The sequence below is a fragment of the Tetrao urogallus genome (genome assembly GCF_951394365.1).
Source record: "Tetrao urogallus genome assembly, chromosome: 7".
NCBI lineage: Eukaryota > Metazoa > Chordata > Aves > Galliformes > Phasianidae > Tetrao > Tetrao urogallus.
The window spans coordinates 16674245-16687257 of NC_136820.1; the positions used below are offsets into that span (position 1 = coordinate 16674245).

At 34.1% G+C, this 13013-nt stretch overlaps 1 protein-coding gene across 1 annotated transcript in view; it reads right to left on the reverse strand.

Annotated features, from left to right (window-relative positions):
• The window catches only part of KCNH8 (potassium voltage-gated channel subfamily H member 8), a gene marked incomplete at both ends in the record, with an annotated part of 154193 nt that overhangs the window by 97075 nt on the left and 44105 nt on the right, over positions 1 to 13013 (reverse strand). Inside the window, one exon of the mRNA XM_079538695.1 lies at positions 2645 to 2878. Within this exon, the coding sequence (XP_079394821.1) occupies positions 2645 to 2878 (234 nt within the window). The remainder of the gene's footprint in view (positions 1 to 2644; positions 2879 to 13013) is intronic.

Below are 13013 nucleotides of genomic sequence, written 5' to 3' on the forward strand. Positions count from 1 at the left end.
ACCTAATTTAATGATAAAAACTAAATCAGTTTTAAATTGAGTTGAAATCAAACTGAAAATGTTGAAAAGTGTGGTTATTAAAAAAAAAATCAACACATATTCAACTTTGAAAATTTTCATTTGTTTTCCATGCAATGACATGCACACATAATTAAAAAAAATCTGTTTTTATTTACAAAGTTCTAGTGTCTACATTTTAGACCAAATCCAGAAGGAAAACAGGAATAAGCTCTTTTGTACATACATGCTAGTCTCTCATAATACTTTCTTATCCTCCTATTGTGCTCATTATTAAGTTTAAAAGGCATACGCTCAGGGATGTTTCAGTCAATTCAGTAAGCTCAGAATTGTCTCCAAATCTGTTGTTATCCCTGACAGTTTTTATTTGATCTTGTAGCTAGGCCTATAGAGTAGGGTTGTACCTGAACGGTGGACTAAAGTCAGACACCTGGCTTCAAAATGACACCCTAAGGTCATAACAGAACACTGACATGTTACACTATGCCACTCAGACATTACTATTTTCTTGCCTCCCATTGATATTTGCTCCTAGTATTACACTGGGCACTACCCCTTTTAAAAATTATTTTCAGTATGTGGTAAGACTAAAGAATATCCATTCATCGTGGGGCCTTTAGTCTCAAAGTACTTATGCCTTAAAACATTGTTTAGACATGTATGTAAGTATTATTTTTTTTCCTCCCTATCAATATCAAATAAATCTAACTGCTTCAGAGTTTCAATTTCTACTGTGAAAAAACTTAAATCATTCAGCTAAAATGTATGATTTACCAAATTCAATGTCTGCACTATGAAGATCTGTTGAAAAAAAAAAAAAAGGAATATTTTTTGAGATATATTTTGCTTTTATTCAAGAATAGTCTCATGTTACATTAATACCTACTAATTTCTTCTTCCGATAGCATAGAAATTCATGAGAAAAAAAATACAATAGGAGCTCAGATAAATTTATTCATAATCAGAATAAGTCTCAGAATGGCTTCCAGACAAATTATACACAAGGATGTAACTAGAATGGATTGTGGGATTTATTTTATCCTATTTATCTATGTTTCAGAAGCTTAATTGCTAAGCAAATTGACCTGAAATTTCTTTGTACCTGTATTAATCATACCTACTAAATGTTTTAAGCATCTCTTGCAGTGCAAAGGAATCACAATTTTCCTGCAGAAACAAGCCAGTGAAATGAATACGTTAGCTATGCTTCTTTTGTGTACATTCATTGAAATATCTTCTCAATGTGCCCAGCCATCATTACAAAACAAGAGCCACCCTTATGTTTCTGGAATAAGATCTTCTTTTCCTAAATTCAGACATGATGTACAGATTAGAAAATATTTTTTATAATCATCTTCCTGAAAAACATAAGCTAATGAGTTCTAGGAGCTATGAATCTCTCCCTCTATTGAACAAAACAAACAAAAAACAAAGAAAGCATCTTCAAAATAACTTTCACACTGTGAAAAATACATGAACATGGACATGAACACAAACCAAGTAAGCAACAGTTACATCTTTTGTATTAGTCAGAGTAAGAGGCTGCTTTCACCTAACACTCTAAATCACTGCCTACTTTCTTGATACTATATACCTATTAGTTTTAGAAAAGAACCATTAAAAATATTTAATGTTATAATATTATATACTGTAACGTTATAATAACATTTGAGGGGGTAATGTATCATTAGCAAAGACATAAACAGGATCTAAGAGGAAAATACAAGGCCTTAACATATCTCTAGAAATTCTAGCCTCATAATAGAACATAAGGTAATACTCAGTGAGGACCAGCGAATCTACTAAGCTTTGGATCATCAAGTATACTGGAAAACTACTCCATTGGGGTGGTTACAATCCTATCAGCATCTCACGCTTAAAGTCATCGTTGGCCAGCAGCACAGTTCAAAGATCATATGAATAATGACACTTTCAACACTTACAGAACAGGTACATTGAAAGAAATGATGATGAAGCAAACTAATGAGTGTACACCATGAGGTGCTTTCTTCTAAGGCTCACTCTGCCCATTATATGCAAAGCATTCTAATAAATGCCCTATTATAGGAGCGAAAGCTTCGGCACTGCATCTCAAAATTTACTGAAGTCTGTGGAGTTGCTCAAGGCTCAAAATCTTTTATGTGGCAATACGTACATAAATATAACTCTACATTATAGTACTTACCTGCTTTTTATAAAAGCTGTTATTGTATTCATCATTTGGATCAGTCAAAATTCTGAGCATTTTACTTATTGAACTGAAATATTTACATACTGCTTACATTGTGGTGAATGTTAATTTTTGAATTAGGGTTTCAGCAGTAAGGTATCAGGATTTCAATGTAAGAAAACACAGGGTCTGAGCACTGATATGCAGTGTCTCACAATACAGTACAGGGCCCTGAATTTATTCTTCTGCACATCTTAATTACTTGTCAGACAGCTGACATATCAGTTGATATACTGGTACATAAAATCAGTAATATTAGAAATATAATGACATGTGTACCCAAATGCATTCAAATCTGTTCCTGTAGGTCTGATTACAGACATACAAAATATCTAAATAGAAATGTGTAATATATATTTATACAAGTTAATGCCAAGACAGGAAAGAAAAACTTACCATTCTTTTTATAGAACATGATTTCTCCTTTGAATTCTACTTTTTCTTCCAAGGATTTCTCAATCTGAAGGATCATCTGCTCATTTGTTTCAGCACCAAGTAAAAATTTACAGCTGCAGCTCTTCTGCATGACTTCAGTTCGTGCAAATCCAGCAAGATCACAGAAGCCATCTGAGCAGTAAACAATAGGGAATCCCTTAGCCACCTGAGCATTTGCAAGGATGAAGTTACTATCTGTAGAAGAATATAAAAGTAAAACATGAATTACTGTCTGAAGTCAGTGTCTATTGGCATAATACCTCTTTCAGCTTTGTAGGAAGACACAAATAGATGTACATATTAAAAAAAGTCCCATCTGTCTGAAAACATGATGTTTTCTCATGTACTATCAAGCCTCACTAGATCCTTAAGCAATAATTAATTAACACCATGATGGGTATTAGCACATCCAAACAACACTTGAGCAGAACGATGATGAAGTTTTGAAGGTGCTACATTATGCTTCCTCTCCGATTCTTCCCCAGGCTGAGCAGATACAGGTAGATTAACTTAAAAAAAGCTAAATATGTTCAAAATGTATTTCAGCAACACTCAAATTAATTTCATTCATGTAATTTTGCAAGGGAATCCTTAAAATTAGGGCAAGATATGTTATGGGGCTACATGAAATCTTTTTAGACTTTTGTTTAGACTTTTTTTGAGGAGGAAGGGGAAAGATTTTATTCAAAAGCCCCATCTTCCCAGAGCTTCATTATTCTTTTCTCATATGGCACAAGGGAGTCACAGTTCTGTCAAACCTTAATGCATTTTATACTGTTCAAGGGCGCATTTAAAATGCAACTAACTTACTATAAATTCAAGAATGATATTTTGACATGGATATCAGTCACCAAAAAAGGAATTTTTAATTTCAGTTCAAATCTTTACACAAAGTTTGCAGAATAATGATTCATTTCCATACCCTGTGGAAGTGTCTTTGTTGTGCCATAAACACTCTTCCTCAACTTACATCTAAAGCTGTAGCACTGTACATTATTTTTCAATTAGCACAGAGCCATTTTCTAGAGAAGTTCTTAGAAGAAAGAAGGAATCTGTCTACACTTCACAATGAGGACAGAAAGAATATTTTTTGTCTATTGTTTATTCAGGAATATTTACCTTAGAGCTTGCTACCAAGAACAGCCTAGTCCCAAGACAGATATTGCTCATACTTTCAAATTATATGCATATGATTTGCACGTGTATTAAGGGAAAATACTAGTAACTAACTGAGTGTAAATTGATAAATATGCATAAATTTGAACAGAAAAAATAAAAGGTACATTTTCATGAAATAAATCAGATTGCTATGCCCTATCTCCATAGAGGGATATTATTCACGAATGGGGAGGGAACATACAGGGTGCATAAATAAAATAGCACAAAAATTAATCTTTTGCAGACTTGCAGAACAAGTGTTCTACATCCATCAGATTCAGCTCTGTTACTCTTTAATTCCTCAGGGAATTAAATATTAAGGCTGATGTTGTTCAGTGTTTTTAAGACAATACTTAAGTTTATGAAGTGATTTATTTGCTCATTAGACAATGTCTGTTACTCACTTTTTGCTCAAATATAATTAAAGTCTTTCAATAAATGACTGTTAAAATAAAATAGATGTTGCTCCTTTACCAAATACATATTTTAAAAACACATTCTAGTTCAGTACAGTACTTGACTTTACCTGTCATTTTTATTTACCTAACTAGGGAGGAAATATCATTACCAGCCATGCACTGACATACTGCTTCCCCCATCAACACAAAATTAAATCCCCACACTGCCAGAATAAATAAAATCATATGCTTGCACTGCAATTTAATGATAGCGTTACAGTGTAAGACCTGCAGATCCTACACCCCAAGCACATTTGTAGCTAAATTAATTTACTCATCAATTTCTTATTGTCTAAAATGTACTTATGTAATGGAAAGGATTGTTTTTTTGTTTTGTTTTGTTCTTTAATTGCTATCATCATTTAAAGTTTGAAATACAAGAAACACAGCATGGAACACTGAAAGGACAGAAAGTATAGAAATGATGCTCTGTGTGTGTAAAAGTGAATATCATTATGAAGTATATTATTTTATGAAAAACTTAAGATGGCCAAACTTCTGCGATTTACATCTAGAAAACCAAAAAAAGTTTTGGCAAGTTTAACTTTTGCAACAGAAAACAATTTACTTTTTAAAGACCAAAGCTGGCTAGAATAAGAAATAATATCTGGATAGTATCTGGTAAGGCTTGGGAGACTAATTTTGTTCCACATTTTGATAACAGATAACAGAAAATAATTACTTTTAGGAAAACACAGATAACTTCCTGTTCTGTTTTTCTTTTTGTTGTTGTTTGGTTTTTGGTTTTGTTTTGTTTTGAAGTTGAATTTAAAATCTGGTAACTAATGATGCCTGACTAATAAACTAGTAAACTGAAAGAAATATTTAAATCATTTATTGAAGCAATTCCTTATCATATTTAATAATCAAGCAACACGTTTTTGTCCAATAGTCATCTTCATTTTACTGAATTCTTAAGTAATATTTTTAAGAGATTATTATCGTTTGTTTAATACAGAAAGTAAAATTTCTCATACTTACCTTAAAATGTTCTTGTGTGTAATTTATTTGCTTTTCATAATTGGAATCTTTAATATCACTTGCTATTGATAATGCAAATAAAGCACCATAACACATTGAAAAAAAAAACAACACCAAAAACACTCAAGAATCAAGGGTAAAATATGTATCAATCAAGCTTCAGTTTCACGCAAATAACAAACAAAGCATTTAGTTCAATGTTCTGCAGTGCTTGCTAGATCTTAAGTTTCAGAGTAGGAAGAATGAAATTTTATTTAGACTAGAATTTATCAGAAATGTATAGACTAGAAGCCAGCACTTTTGCTTATCTTTAAACAGTAAGAGAGCTGCAGTGGGTGATACAAACATAGCAGTTTTCCTGTTTTCATATATATTCATATGTTGCTTGCAACACTTCTGTAATAGCAACAAGAAATTCAATTCCATACTGTTCTTTCTTAGAATTATCATAACGTAATGAATATTAAGTTATTTAAGTTGGTTGGATTTGATGATCAGGTGACAGTATTATACTACCATAAGGACTTCCTAATTATTATTATTTTTTTTAGATAAGTAAATATCAAAGTTAAATTCCATACCTCTCCAGAAAAAATGAATTGTGAGTCTTATGGACCCTTTCAGAATAGACTGACAAAACCACGAATAGCTCAACTCAAGTGTTGTCAAGCGCTCTATATTTGTGCAAAGTAGATAAAATTATTCAAAATACTTACGTATTAGCTTCAGATAAAAATATATGGTTGCAGATTCAAGTCTGCGTATGACATATAAAGACTGCTTTTAAAAATGTTAAAGAAGAACATTTTCCATAGACACTACAAATTAAAGTTTTCCTTTAATAAAAAGACTGCAGAGATGGATGAATACCAAAGAGATGTTCCACAAGTATTCAGAACAATTTTAAAACAGATTTGTTTCAGCTACAATTCATTTACATTAATTTTCTATAAAGATGAAATGACTTTCTCACATGACAGTTTGAAAGGAGAATGAATATTAGGAGCTTGCATGCACGTATTGTCTTTGGAAATAGGACAGACTGAAGTAGATAGGACATTGATCAACGGAAGACTCATATGGTTCCCAGAAATCTCTGCCAGATACACAGCATAAATTCAAGGACAATTAAACAAGCTGAACAAGAACTGTGTTAGCTTCACTTTCAATCATATGCTGGCACAGAGTTGCCCTGTTTCAATGACTATTCAGATGCTCAAAAATTGTAATCTAAGAAACACCAATTTTTTTATCATGTGCTATACAAACCAGAGGGACAGGTTTGTTAAAAATCCCATGACAGTGTTTTAGAATTGAGATAATTAAAGGAAAAGGTTATTATGTAATTCTCTGCTCATAATTAATGCACACAATTTACGTGACTGTTTGTAATGACACCGTGTAACATTTAAACTCAGCACTCCCTTAATAAATCTTACTGTCATCTTACTTAGAAGAAAAAAGACAAAAAGGTTTTCTGCTTTAATAGCATAGCTGTGTCTGCTACGAATCTCATTGTTGTGCTTTCCCTGTTCCTGTAACTGCTCTTTTCCATCAAACTCCAGATGGTTTCTGCATGTCATCCTCTCTTGGAGTGAGGATAACATCTATCTGACTACTTGTGCAACCAAGCACAGCCAACTAGCATTCTAATTTTACATATTATATTATTTATGAAACATAAAGGGAAAATAACAAAAGAAAGTAAGTCCCTAGCAATGCAGAAAGTTACATTCACAAACCAGAGGCTAACACAGACACTATAGAATTGGAAAAAGTCCACTGTTATTCCAGGTGAAAGAAGTTATTACACATCAATTTGATTCCATAGTTTCTCCACAGGGAACTTAACAAGAGAACTCTCATTTCAGGTTCAAACTGCTGCTAAAGAGAACATGATCTCATTAACAGTTGTTAAATATACCTGAGTGAATAAAATAGGATATGAAAGCATTTAGTTTTATGTCAGCACATTTAGATACAAGTGAGGTTTAATTAGAGTTCAAGCAGGTTTACAAACTACTATACTTTGAATATGACTGAGATAAAAACTGATATATTTCCAATTACTAAAATCCCTCATGAAAATCTCAGCAAAGTTAACTGGATCACTATTGTGAGTTAAGATTTATCAGATCTAGGTGAATCAAAATGAAATAAAGGTGTTTATTCTGTTACATCTCACAGTTTTCACTTAAAAGAAAAAATAGTACATACAAATATATGCATATATACATCTCAGTGAATTTTCATGTCACTCTGAAAGTAATGTCTCATTTCCATGGAAACTACATCAGATACAAAGAGAACAATAACACTATTTGATAGAGCACATTCTCAGCTACAAAATATATATATTTTTAACCTAGTCACATGTATTAGACATGCATTTTCACCAGTGATGAGCAAGAGCCTGCATTATGCAATTGTACAAGAGCTGCTCTGAAAGTAATATTTCTATTTTATTATGTTAGCTCATTATTTCAGTGGTGGATGGTATAGCGGTAGAGGTTGAACCTTCCCAACATTTTGTAGCTCTGTGAAAAATGGCAGCAGAGGGACAGTCTGACAGAACAGTGTCTGACATTGAGTGCACACAAAGCAAAGGCCTGTCATTAAATTCCTCCATGTGAAAAATATATTACACCCATTGATATTCATCAGTGTGTGGTGACTGCTTCTGTCACTATCACACATGCATCTATCTGGCCTTGCACATACAACACACAGTTCTTACACAATTTTCATTTCCACATACAGAATACCCAAATAACAGTATCCGTATCTGTATGGGAACTGTTGAGTCATGGCCTGAACCACTGATTGAGCACCTGGGGAAAGGACTTTGCCAGCACTGGGATCTCTGGTGAAGATAATTCACCCATGCAACCAGAAGGGGTAGAGCCTGGCTCCACATCTCTTAGACCTCACTTCCCAGAGATCCCTCCTTAGTGAAGCTTCCCTGCACCTCTCTTTCTTGCTGGTCCTTCTGTCACCTCACCTCTGTTATAAAACTTTTCCTATCATATTGATCTGTCCAATTGCTACAGTATCTTTTTCTTGTCAAAAATGAGGGGTGTTCAATTACCACCTGTTTTATGTGTTATTGTTATATTTTCTGAATAAGCAGCATGAATAAATTCATATATATTCTAAACTGAAGTTGTTATTCACAGCAAATTTGAATTGCCTTTTCATGCATGTTAGCTTATTCAAGTTCTGGTGTGTTCATGATCGCTTTAACAATTCCCTACAACTCTCATAACAATTCCATGCTAGCTTATGATTAATGCTGCTGCACTGAATTTTCTCTATAATCATTATACTAATATTAAGAAACCAATGCAGCACCAAGGCTCCTTGGATAAAAGTGACTAGTTAGAGCCTATATACAGCTCATACACTCCTTTCTCATTCCCTAAAATTAAAGGAAAACCTTGAGTTAATTTTAAAGAAATGAGAAAGCAAACACCTATGTTCCTGTTCCAGTGAAATGAGTTTTCGTAAACTGCAAGAATTTGTGCATTCAGTTTTCTTAGAGAAGCAATGCTAATAGAAAATGATGCTGTGGGAAATGAAGTTCCAAGAATGTTCTTCTGCAAATTCATACAGGTTATGTTATGAGATGGTTCAGAAACTGATGAACAGTGTCCAGAGAACGTCTTTTCCAGAAAATCTAGAATTTTAAACTGAGTTACTGACTGTAAGGAAGAATGACACTTACACTTTCTCAAATGTGGTTTCCTCCTAAATCAAAATAATTCCAATAAACTCAAAATGGGGCTCACTAATGATGTATTCTTGAGCAAAGCTTGAGAGAAAATCTTTTTTTTTTTTTTTTTTTTTTTGCACTGGAAGGGAATGTTGAAGTTACAGTTGGAGATGCAATTAGATTATCACCTTAAAAAGAAACCAGATTTGTAATGGGTTTCCCAAATGAGAATGATCTCCATAAAAAAAAAAAATGCAGAGGAAAAAAAACTCTGAAAACTGAAGAAAAAAAACTTTTTGAATAAACAAGCAGAGTAGCCTTAAAGGAAAAGTAAAGTACATGCCTTAAGTAGACATAAGCAACTACTTATAATGAAGATACCTCTCAGTTAAAAATTGTTATAAATTAAGCTGAGCTAGATCTACTGATTTAAGAGAACATTCTAATAAGCAAAGAAGCTGTCTGGGTAACCTGAAAGGCTTGAGGAGAATATTGGCATAAAATGGTCATAAGTTGGACCATCAATGGTACAGATTTTAGGTAGAGAAGGAGTGCAGTCAGTGAAGTCCAGACATCTGTGACTTACTTGCAGTGAGTAATACAGATATAAATAGGTAGGTTTCAGTGTTTTAAAGGCTGGTTTAGCCTGGTTCCGTGGCTTGTGGTGTGGGGGTACACATGGACCCATGCCCCAGGAAAGGGAAAAGGGTAAGGACACGGGCCTAACAACAAAACTGCAGCAACAATCTGATGAGAAAATAAGATATAGCGTGTTTATCTTTATAGATAAAATGATCTATCTCATAGATAAAATGAGAGAGAACGTCTGAGAAACCAAAGGCCATACTCTAATGCTCACATCTAAGGTGAGATGTCTAACTGGGAAAAACAGAAGGAAAAGGAGGGCACATCACATTTTCAGTAATTGATCCAAAACCTAAATCTCCTAAATCCTAGAAAAATATAATCTATCAAGTGTTCTGCAGCTCATCAGTGATGATAAATAACCGAGTAATTTTTCTGTCAGTTTTCTTGGTCAGAACATACAAATAATAATTGTGCTCAACCAAAAAGCTTTACATTTAAAAAAAAACAACTTTAAAAACAACAACAAAAAAAAAACCAAACAGTTGCTATAGTACTTGCAAGACAACATCAATACTGCCTTAGGTTGACAGGAATTAAATGTAAAGATGCTGCAATCAAATGCCAGGACTATTATGGGAAGTAGGTGGAGGTCTTGGCTTGTCTTGCCAAAGCCCAAACTAAAGCAAATTGAGAATGCCTTAATCAAACATCAGCGGATACTTGTTAATGATTACAGTGCTGTGTGAGAAAGAAAGTCCTTGTATATTCAGGGAATGACAAAACTGTTTGTAGAAAAATTGAAAGTTCTCTACTGTTCTAGATATTGCTTTGAGTGTAAAAATTTACAGAGATATTAAATTGGTTGGACAATTTAACTAGCAGCACCCTAGACATCAGCAGAAACATCTTCATGTGCTTCTCAAACTCCTGTAACTTTGGTGACCATAATACCACACCTTAAATTGTTTTAAACTGAAGGAGGTGAGATTTACATTAGATGTCAAGAGGATGTTTTTTGCTGAGAAGGTGAAGAGGTGCCAGAATAGGCTGTCCAGAGAAGTTGTGGATGCCTCCATCCTTGGCCATGTTCAGGGCTGGGCTGGATGGGTCCCTGGGCAGTCTGATCTGGCAAGTGGCAACCCTGCCCATAGCTTGAAGATTAGAAATGTGTGATCCCTGAGATCCCTTCCAACTCAAGCCATTCTACAATTATGCGATTTTATGATTTTACTAAAGTGATATTTATGAACTTCCCATTAGCCAAGGAAATCTCTGTATTGGGTCAGGAGTCATCCACAGGAATTGTGAGAAGTGATTTTCCCCAAGGGGTTTATAAGAAGAAGCACCTACATTGATCATATTGAAAACTTATGGAAACTTCATTCATTTATGTTTAAACTAGACTAAACACTCTCTTAAAGGAATAGCAACTGATTAATATCAGTAAATACTCCATGAAAGGAATCAGAAGAATGCTTCAGTACTATGTGCACATACATAGGTAGTCTCTATACATTGTGTAAGTACATCTGTCCCTGCCAATGTCATTCATTCTTGCAAATAAACGGCAAAGAGCACTTTTATGTGAGGTACTTAAGAACTAATTCTTTATTTGGAAATTCTTAGGAGTTAAGAGAAAAGAAGGTTGCTTCTTGTTGTTTTTATTCTAATAAAAAGATGTCTATGAAATGGGAGTCAGACCTCTCCTGGACTATGCTGCAATATAGGAAAAAATCACTTGATTTTGAAGTTTCTCATATCTGTCAATATTCAAAAATAGGGTTTTTATAGATATCGTGTATAATAGTATAAAGCAACTTTCTGAAGTTACTGTAGAAATAATAACTCTGACAGTCTTGGATGAAAACTTCACAAAATCTAGAGTTGCTAGGTAAAAATACGACAGCAGTGACAGCGATATGAAGTAGAAGCCATTTTTTTGAATGGTCATGAAGATTTTTAAAAGCACAGTGTGTAAGCTCTTGCTCATCACTGTCCAAAGTGCATAGGGTAACGGTGGTAACTGTGTTGAAATATAGCTGAGAATTTGTTCTATCACATGGTGTTACTGTTCTCTTCACATCTCTTTTATTTTCCGTGAAAATAAATAGGAGGCATTACTTTTAGGGTGACTTACATGTTAACCAGAAATATATGTATGTACATACTTAACAAGCAAAAAATACACATCACTGCAACCTAATTCACATATCCCAACCAATCCTACTAGTACCATAAATGGGAGCAACCAATGGGAGGTTTAGAGCAGGTCCTGATGACAAGTGTACAGCACAATAAGAAAATAAGTTTTAAAAACTTCTTATTCGTTGCCAACCACTGCAATGGAGAAACCCCCAGAACTTTTCTGGGAATCCCATGCCTGTTATTTCCAGATTATCAGTGGGGAGAGTTCTCTTTTTTGCTTCTCATTCCCTCTCTTTCTTGTCTTACTTTCTCTCTGAATCAGCTTCTATCATTAAAATAAATGCGTGTGATTAAATATGGGTTCCAATATGAAACCTCTGTGCATACCAGGCAGTCTTAATATCTTTTAAGTCTTCAACGCAATCACAAACTTCCTACTCTTTCCTTTATTTCCATCTTCTGATCTTCTCTATGCAAGTTTTTCCACTTTCACATATTTTGTGCCACTCAGTTGACTAATCCAAGTAAAGACATGCTTTTTAAAAAAATAAAAATCAACAAACAGTTTGGGTTGAAGTCCTGCTGGATCAGCAGACTGCAACCTGCAGTAAATGAGAGCAGAATATCAGTGCAAAACAGAGATGGAGATGGAATCTCTTCCCTTAAATGTCAGCAATTGGTAGATCTACTTGGTTGATTCTTTGTATCTTCCATCAACCTGGGGATTTGATGGAGGACACTATTACAGAAAAGGAGCATCTTTTAACAAACATGTCAGAATCTGAATTCTACTGTACGGTTTTCTATATTAAAATGGACTCGCATGGGAGTCATTTTATGAAGCCACAGCAGGATCCAAAAAGGAAGTATGTCTCTGGAAAAAAATGAATTATCTCATCAATGCATTCATCCAAGCACTAAATATCAGGCCAGTATCTGACACAGTAATAAACTGGAACTCATTCAGAAGAGAAATAAGAGTTTCCCATTGATTTTAGAAGAGTTCTAGGATGTATTTCCTTTATCTTTTTACTTTCACAAGACTTCCAAATAGTTTTCAGCCTCAGCTTAGGTAGATAGATCTTCCAGAGGGTTACTCAAGAACCTCTCATTTCAGGAAAACTTGATCTTAGAAAGGATGGAAAGGATGATCTTAGGAAGGATGGATAGTCCAAAGCCTTAATTTTGCATCCTTTAAAGCCCTGAACACTAAAGTATACAAGACCCACTGCTTCTCGTACCAGCAGAAAGAAGAAATAGAGAGGCATATTTCTGAAACATGGTTCAC